This window comes from Haplochromis burtoni, unplaced genomic scaffold (assembly GCF_018398535.1).
Source record: "Haplochromis burtoni strain Fernald_Lab_line unplaced genomic scaffold, NCSU_Asbu1 Contig_1931, whole genome shotgun sequence".
Taxonomy (NCBI): Eukaryota; Metazoa; Chordata; class Actinopteri; order Cichliformes; family Cichlidae; genus Haplochromis; species Haplochromis burtoni.
In genome coordinates this window covers 9607-18215 of record NW_024584292.1, presented here as the reverse complement: position 1 = coordinate 18215, position 8609 = coordinate 9607, and the positions used below count along the sequence as shown (strand labels likewise).

General features: G+C 43.7%; 2 protein-coding genes across 2 annotated transcripts; one reads left to right on the top strand and one right to left on the bottom strand.

Moving 5' to 3' along the window:
- Positions 1-758: 758 nt before the first annotated feature.
- On the top strand, positions 759-2130 carry LOC102304479 (heat shock factor 2-binding protein; the record flags this gene model as incomplete). Its single annotated transcript, XM_005952644.3, is given in 3 exon segments — positions 759-862; positions 1052-1251; positions 1658-2130. Coding segments are annotated over 3 exon segments (334 nt in total), but the record flags the coding sequence as incomplete, so codon positions are not given.
- Positions 2122-4096, bottom strand: cryaa (crystallin, alpha A). Its single transcript, XM_005952645.1, has 3 exons — positions 3751-4096; positions 3412-3534; positions 2122-2820 (listed from the first exon to the last, which is right to left on the bottom strand). Exons 1-3 carry the CDS (start codon positions 3946-3948, stop codon positions 2611-2613), a joined length of 531 nt encoding a protein of 176 aa, XP_005952707.1. The 5' UTR covers positions 3949-4096; the 3' UTR covers positions 2122-2610.
- Positions 4097-8609: the final 4513 nt, after the last annotated feature.

The window sequence follows — 8609 nt, the reverse complement described above, 5'->3', positions numbered from 1 at the left end:
CACTGCAGAGGTTCTTGTCCATGTATTTGTGTCTTCACGTATTGATTATTGTAACGCTCTCCTTTCTGGGCTTCCAAAGAAACGTTTCAGAGGTGTACAGATGGTGCAAAATGCAGCTGCTCGCATTTTAACAAGAACTGGGAAATTTGAGCACATTACCCTGTTCTGAGATCTCTGGCTACCTCGTCAGGTTCGAGCAGATTTTAAGGTCCTGCTGCTCACCTACAAGGCTTTAAACGGACTGGCACCTTCATACCTCTCCGACCTTTTACACCTTCATGTTCCACCCCGTGCTCCGTGTGTTGAACACATATTTGTGTACAGGTCTTAATTCTGTGGCTTTTAGTTTTAAAATTCTTACTGTTTTTAATTTGTATTGTGTTTTACTTGTACTGCTATTCATCGCTTTTATTTATTCATCTTTTTAGTTATTATTATTATTATTATTATTATTATTATAGCGACCAAGAGTTTGTAATGTTTGTGTGATGTGTGTGTGTTAGTAAAAAGGGACCTACTAAAGTAAATACCTGTAATTGCAACAGTGTGCAGAGCTCATACGACCACAATGAAACCCACAAACTTGACGAACATCATAGTTTCAGTGCTGACCAGCCACCACTGACTGGAATTTTATTAAACTTCTTTTTTAAAAGCTCTTAAAAGGGATCTGAATGTGTTGATATGTTGTGGCCACTAGATGTCAGTGTTTCTCTGCAGTGTGGACTGCTGTTCACTACGGTGATGCTTTGCTGCAGGTTGATGCTGATGGCGCTCTATAACGTGAGCATCAGTCTCAAAGGACTGAAGTACCTGAGTGAGAACCAAGGAATCCTCCCTCTCATCTGGAGCCTGCTTGATGGTAAGCTGCTGCATGCTCCAACAACAACAGTGTCTGCCCATCACTCACAGACACTGTGCAGACACTGTGCTCTAGCTCTAGCCTACAACCCGTCTCAAGTCTAACCTTCAATGACACTGATATAGTTAATTGAATAAACTGTCAGTGTCACAGACTGTGTATTCCAGGATCTAATTTGTGTGTCTGTAGACGGACACTGGGAGGTGTGTCTCCACTCCCTGCGTCTCCTGCAGTCCATGTTGTTAGAGGACGATGTGTTGCTCCTGTTGGGCTCCTCGCTCCTGGATCCAGACCTGTGTGCTCGCGTCAGCAGGCTCGCTGCCAGCACGCAGCCAAGCCTGAGACTGACCGCTCTGCAGACCTTGGAGGACCTCCAGGCCCTCCAACAGGTACCACAGTATGATGAACCCTGCTTCCCTGCTCTTGCAGTCATTGTGTTTACCACACTAACTCTGTCAGGACAGAAATGAGGACCTTGTATGTGTTCAGGTTAACTTCACCTGTTTTGCTTCTTTTGTTAGCATCTGAGTCTTTCACTGCTACTTTTCTTCACACCTGGTAATTTATCACATAACAGTTAGTGAAAGCACCAGTTAGTGTGTTTTAGGTTCGGCTGTTAGTCTCTGTTTTGCTGAATAGAGAAGCAACTGCACTGATGTCTCACACGGGCAGATCTAAAGTCTAAAGTGTGATTGTGCACTGCATGCAAATGTAGACACTTGTCCCTTCCTCACATCACCGTGAGATCCATCCCTGACCTTTCTGAGCACAGACTGTGACATGGTGTGTTTCCAGGGCCGGGCCTGCAAACAGAGCCGTGTGTGACGAGGGAGGACTTGAAGTGAAAGAAGAGCCTTTCTCACTGCATTGTTCACCGTTCAGCTTCTATGTATGTTCACACTGCTGTGCATTGTTAGTGCTTAAAGTGCATGTAGATCTGCATTGTTAAACCTGTCCTAGTAAAGATGTTTGCAGTGTGTCTGTGTCGTGTCAGTACAGCAGAAGCACAGGACTGAACTGCTCTGAAGGTCTTCTGCACTGATCTGTTCTCTGTGCAGTCACCTCCACGCTGCACACACTGAGCTGTATCCATGGACTAAAGGCACGAGCAGACGTCACTCACCCTCTGTATACTCTGCTAAAATCGCTTCACTGAAATCATTGTTATCTTATAGAAACTCTCTCTGTTCTTCCTGATTCATCAAAACAAAGTCTGAGCTGATAAGAAGAAGGGCAAAAGGAGTAAGACCACACAGGGGTTGCATTTTGTTAATTGTACAGCTTTATTGCTTCTTTAGTATGGACTTGAATAGTGAGCAGATATCCACTGAACAAAGCTTAGACTTCAGTACAGGATATATGTGAGACAAAGGCTTCAGAGGAAGAACATGAATGGGAGAAACCAGGGCTGGTACAGAACATGCCAGACATGTTTGTTTCAAGCTCAAAGCCTGTCAGAGGACTGCTCTGAAACACGCTGGGCCATGTGAGTGTCTCCAGATGACTTCTCTCTTTAAAAACTCCAGCGCCTCTTACTCGACTGCCTTGGCGGGCCGATTTTTGTTCTACTTTAAACAGTGATACTAATGAGTTAAGAAGTAACTATAGAAAGAGAAGCAGGGAAGACACAGATGTCCTCTAAGGAAAGGGGGAAAGAAGAATTCCGGAGTCGTCCATCCCAGTTGATGCTGGTTATTCACGGGGCTGAGCTCCTTCAGTGCCCCGGGTCACCCACCAGCACTTGGCCTCTAGGAGGAGGCGGCAGCGTTGGGCTTATCGTCACGAGTCACGGGGATGCTGCGCTCGCTGCGGCCAGACTCGCTCCCCCCGCTGACCTTTGGTCCGGTCAGAGTCAGCAGACCGTCAGCTGACAAGGTGCAGTTGATGGATGATTGGTCAACGCTAGAGGGGAGGCGGTAACGGCGATGAAACTCACGGGAGATGTAACCGTGGTCGTCCTGAAAAACAGCAGTATTGATGCCATGAAGCCGTTGTCAGTCCAGGGAAAGCTTCACTCAGCTCACTCTCACGAGAGAGCGAGCACACACTGCTTCCTGCTAACTGCTGAGGGTTTCAGCCTTCAAAGTAAGAGACCCACCCAGCTCTATTAAGACGGGTGACAAACTGAGTGGAGTTGTTGTGAGCCAGGATAAGTTAGTATTGTGTGTTAAATGTCTATTTAGTCTTTTCAGTCCAACATGACTTGTTTTTCCTCTTTTCGTTTCCACTAATAACACAAAATAAAATGATAATGTCCAGGCTAGAGGACACCTAGCTACACACCTATTACACCCCATAACAACACTGAAGGCATCTTCATGTGATCAAATACATCTTTTTACCTTTCCTACATATTACAGGGAACTTTCTCACAGTCTAACATAAACAGGTTTGTATGTCTAAGCACCGTGGTTACGTACGTACGTGTGGTTTGGTGCTACATCTCTGATCAGTGATCTGACTCGTGTTGGAAAATCCCTCAGGAAGCCTTTACGTCCTATGAGTCTAACTCACTCACTCGTGGTGTGTGCATCAGAGAGGAGGACTACCTGTCTTTCTCCATGCTTGCCCTGGATCTCCACATAGTCGTCAGCGACTTTCACACTGAGCTCATCGGGAGAGAAGTGCTTGACGTCCAAGTAGACTGTGAACTTATCCCTGTCAGATCTCACCTGAGGGAGACAGACACAGAACATCTCTTGACCTTAACTTCTGAAACTTTAGGTCAACAACTTCATTTCTTGACTCTACGTTGTATGGAGCACAGTAGATGTCAGCTTTCAGTCTAACTAAACTCAAGACAAAATACAAGTATGTATTAAACAAGAGATGTACGCCGTCTATCCTCTAATAACCACAGAATATGAGACTAAATCCATATTTTTTACCTCTGAGATCCCAGAGTTGGAAAAATCCAAAACGTTGCGGAAGAGTGACTGTCTGTAATAGGGGCTGATGGTGGAGGCGGCGTAAGGGAAGAGGTCGTAATCAAACATGCCCTCTCCAAAAAACTGGTCAAAGAGTCTGGCAGGGTAGACAGAGCCCAGGGCACGTCTGAACCAGGGGTGCTGGATGGCAATATCCATAGCAACTGAAGACAGTCTGGTCTACTTTGGCTTGGTGGGGAATCCAGCAGAGGAAAAATGGAGATGAGGTAAGAATGGGAGAACGATGGCGGTAAAGCAGTGGCTGAAGAAGGCTTTCAGAGTGCTTTGCTCCCCTCTCTACAGCTGCCTCCTCTTTATATACCTGAGAGCCAGAAAGAGAGGCTTTAGCCACGATCCCTCTGGAATGGCATTATCTCAGCATGGTGGGTTGGGCCCTGTCAGCAGAATCAGGGTTGAGGATGGGGGGGCACCACTAGGTCCAGTCCCTGCTGGGACGCAGCGGTAGTCACATCAGACACCCGGGGCTGCCAAAACAAACTGTGCTAGACGGAGAGGAGGAGGGGAGAGACAATGAGCTCAGGAAGCCAGCTAAAGACACACAGGGATTTCACCTGTGTGACAATGCATCACACACATACACGTAGATCTGTTCTGTCAGTCAGTCGGTGACATAATGCTGTGGTATTGTTCTGCCTGTGTGTTTGGATGACGGGCAGATTTAGTAACAATGCAGTCCAGAGTCAATGGAACAACAGCTGACAGAGGAATGTGAGAAAGGAAGTGTGCCCTTCAATTCCAGCATTTTACAATGAGGGGGAAATTAAACCGGTCTGGACCTCAGCAGGCCTCGCAAATTCCTCCCAAGGTCCGACCATCAGTACTGAGAGAAGCTGCATGTCATACTCTACAGTCCTCAATTAGCAGGTTAAAGTTCACAAGAGTAGGACTGAACAAGTATGGCTTGAAGGGCTTCTAGGAGAAAGCCTCTTCTTTCTATAAAGAGCATGGCAGCACAGCAAAATCCTGAGGAACAATCAATCCATTTATTGATAAGCACATTTAAAAACAACAGGTTGACCGAAGTGCTGTACATAGTAAACAGTAGCTCGAACACGCACAAAGAACAAAACAAAACTCAGTCACGATCAAAAGCTAGAGAGTAAAAACGGGTTTTCAAACGGGTTTTAAAAAGTGTTGGAGAGAAGTTTGGGTGCAGCAGAGGCCCGATCTGTGTTTCCTGTTTCCTGTCAGCTGGCCTGAGAGTTCAGTTTAAATGAGCCAAGACTGGGGAAATATGGCGTGTTTGGTCTGTGCAAGTGTAGATGTTTGGCTGCGATGCACCAACACAAGCACCTGTCAGCGTGGTCAATGTTTGCAGCCACACAACCTGTCCAACAACTAAAGCGTGGACAGCAATGACCAAAGGACAGCGGGTCTGTCTGATGTCTCAGTGTTGGTGTTGAAGACGGAGAAACTGTTTAAATTATGCAGTAGAACAACTATATGACCAAGTTCGGTTTTTTGTCAGCCATATTTGGGTTACTCATGTTGATTAGCATTAGCCGACTTCTTGGCTAATGCTAACTGAATGACCAGACCAGGGATTGGTCAGTCCTAGACCAACGTCATTATGATGCAGCACCATGAGTGATGGTTAACTTTCAAAGGGCTGGTCAGTAAGCTTTCTTTTTTGCTATTTGATTTAATTTCTTTCTGTTTTGTACGGCGCCCCTCTGATGACATGGTCCCAAAAATCAAAACATTGTGCCCACAAAATACTACTTCGTGGGCATGAAATATGTATAACGTGCGCACAAAATGCTTATCTGTGGGCACGAAGCAGTATTTTGTGGGCACGATTTATTGATTTTTTGGACCATGTCATCAGAGGGGCTCCGTACATAACAAATAAAGTAGTTTCATACAAATAAACCATTTGTGGTGTTGTTGCGATGTTGCAGAGCCTTATATATAAATGGCAGATGAAGTTCCTCATACTGGGTCTATTCTGCACGAGGTGATATTCAAGGACCAAGCACGGCGCTCATAAACAAGAGGCCTGGTCTTGTGCAGCATAAGATCAGTTTTGGCAGAGCGACGGTGAAAGAAAGTGAGACTCACACAAACAGAGATACAAATGACTTAAAAACATAAAGGGGTCTGGTCCCAAAGTCCTCACACACTTTCAGTTGTTCTACTGTAATAGATAAAGTTGTGTTGTGACAGAAGCCTTTACACAGAAATATACATTTTATCACAGTAAGGCAAAGCTTCAGAATTCTAATTTATAGCTAAGGGTCACTTCCCATGTCTGTTGTTTCTCCACCAGTGGCTTCCCGCTGCCTGAATGGGTCTAATCCCACAGGGCTTTGGCCAGCGAACACGGGGGCTTAGCCGCTCCATGCACCCACAGGCCAAGAGCAACTGGGCTGGGTAGCTGGGTTGGGATGTTTTGGGGGCAGTTTAGGCAGCTTGTTAGGGTTCAGGGTTGCTACCGGATGCAGATGTACTTGCACTGGCTGCATTTCAGCAAAGTCAGCATTCTGAGGGTTTTTTCAATGGTTCAGATAATGCCCGTGTTCTCCATGTTTTCACAGCTCTGAAAAGCTGTTTTGGTCCACAAACTGGCGACTCATGCCCATATTCAAGAGTTTTTCATAAGAAAATAAAGTAGGTTGATCAGGACAAACACTAATGGTAACATAAATGTTTACCTTTAGTTAAAAGCATCCCAAAGTCAACCTGCCATATACACTACAATATATACTGGTCAAGAGTTTCAGAATGCCCCAATCTTTCCAGCTCTTCAAGTCATTCAAGTCCAATGAACAGCTTAAATGGTACAAAGGTAAGTGCTGAACTGCCAAAGGTTATGAAAGGTAAGGTTGGCCAAAACTGAAGAATAATGTGCATTTCAGAGTTATACAAAAAGGCCTTTTTCAGGGACAACATGGGTTAACAGTTTAAATCTGTTCTGCAGCAATGGAGGTTGATCAAGCCTTGAAAGCTGCTGCTACTAATTCCTACAGCTGTTCCAACCTTTCTGGATTACTTCCCCCTCTGTCTGCATAAAAGCAGTGCTGGGACACACTGATGTACCCTCGTGAGCATCAGCTGAACACTATTGTACTGCAGAAAGTAATGTGTTGCTACAAACATGGTGAGAAAGAGGCAATTAACAGTGGAAGAGACACAGACCATCATAACACTTATAAATGTCGGTCTGTCCTACAGAGAAACTGCAAAGAAAGTCAAGGTGTCAGTGAGTCCAGTTTCCTTCAGCATCAAAGGCTCAGAAACTGTGACAGCAGGAGGTCTGCAGACCCAAAGACACGACTGACTCAGAGGACGAGTTTCTGAGAGTTAACAGCTGTGTGACGGCGGCTCACAGGACAACAGCTTCAAGCAGCTTCATAGTGGTCGTAGTGAGAAAGTCTCAGTTTCAGCTGTGAAGAGAAAACTTCAAGCTGCAGGTTTGACAGGATGAGTTGCAGCAAGAAAGCCCGAATAAGACAAAGAGGCTCGTCGGGGCCATGAAACACCGACACTGGACTACTGAAGACTGCAAGAAGGTTTTATGGACTGATGGATCAAAATCTGAAACCTTCGGTTCATCACGCAGGATCTTTGTACACCGTCGAGTGGGTGAAAGGACAGTTCCACAGTGTGGCAAATATTAAAAATTAGATTAATAGATATTTAAGTTACATACTCTCTTCCCAGACATAAAAACATTTACAGCAAATAAAATGATTTGATGACAGGTCTTTAAAAATGAAATTAAACCTTTAAACACACACAGTGCACATTAACTTCTTGTCTTTAACATTTTCCATGTTTCAACCTGAGAACATTTTTTCTCACTCTCACTGTGTCAGAAGTATTTCATCTAATCTGTATAGTAAGTACCACATTACAAGAGTTATATTGTAAGGGTAAGGTTCTTCAACAACACCGTGTGCTCTGCTGCCCCCTACTGGACTTTCAGAATATTTTCTTACTTATATACTGTCAGAAAGTATTACTTTAATATACAAATATCTATTATTATTATTATTATTATTATTATTATTATTATTTACACATTTTAATACTTTTTTTCCTTTCACAGAATTTTCCTGTTATTTAAATAGATATCAACACAATTACCAAAGCAGAATTAACACGTCTAACATAAAATGACAAGAAACACCAATAACTGTGAATGAGGATTTTTTTGGACGAAAACTGTTTAGTTTCTTGTTTGTTTGTTTGTTTTTCAAATTAAAGACTGTAAAAATATTGTTGCAAACCATTTCCTGGTGACTGCCATCATCCTCCAACAGCCACTCACTATTAGTCAGGGAATACTGGTTCGTTCCTTGTGTTAGGAGCCTTTTTAGGCTTGAATCAGAATCTGAATAATTTCTTGTTCCCAGAGGAAATCATGTGGTCACAGTTGCTCCTGAACAGTAAGTCAAGGTCATATTTATTTATATAGCACATTTCAAACAGCCGATGCTGCACAAAGTGCTTAACAATATAAAAATGGTTAAAAAGCAACAATGTAATACAATAATAACAATAAAAAACAATAATAGGACAATAAAAGAATTAAAACAATAACTAAACTAATTCAAATAAGACCAAAATGCTTGGGTCATAGTGTGTTAAAAGCCAGGGCATAGAAATGTGTCTTTAGTAAAGATTTAAATTGCTCAAGTGTTTGTGCAGATCTAATATTTAAGGGGAGACTATTCCAAAGTCTGGGACCTGCCACAGAGAAGGATCTATCACCACGGGATTTGAGGTTAGTCCGTGGGATGGACAGCATTAGTTTTGAGCTAGACCTCGTGGTTTTTCCTGGAGCATAGGCAGAG

What these genes read in the sequence shown, in the direction of transcription:
- cryaa (XM_005952645.1), bottom strand. Translation starts at nt 3,948, where the DNA reads ATGGATATTGCCATCCAGCACCCCTGGTTCAGACGTGCCCTGGGCTCT. An exon ending in CCAACTCTGGGATCTCAGAG is followed by an intron (nt 3,535 to 3,750) that starts GTAAAAAATATG and finishes TGTCTCCCTCAG; the next exon opens with GTGAGATCTGACAGGGATAA. An exon ending in GCAAGCATGGAGAAAGACAG is followed by an intron (nt 2,821 to 3,411) that starts GTAGTCCTCCTC and finishes GCTGTTTTTCAG; the next exon opens with GACGACCACGGTTACATCTC.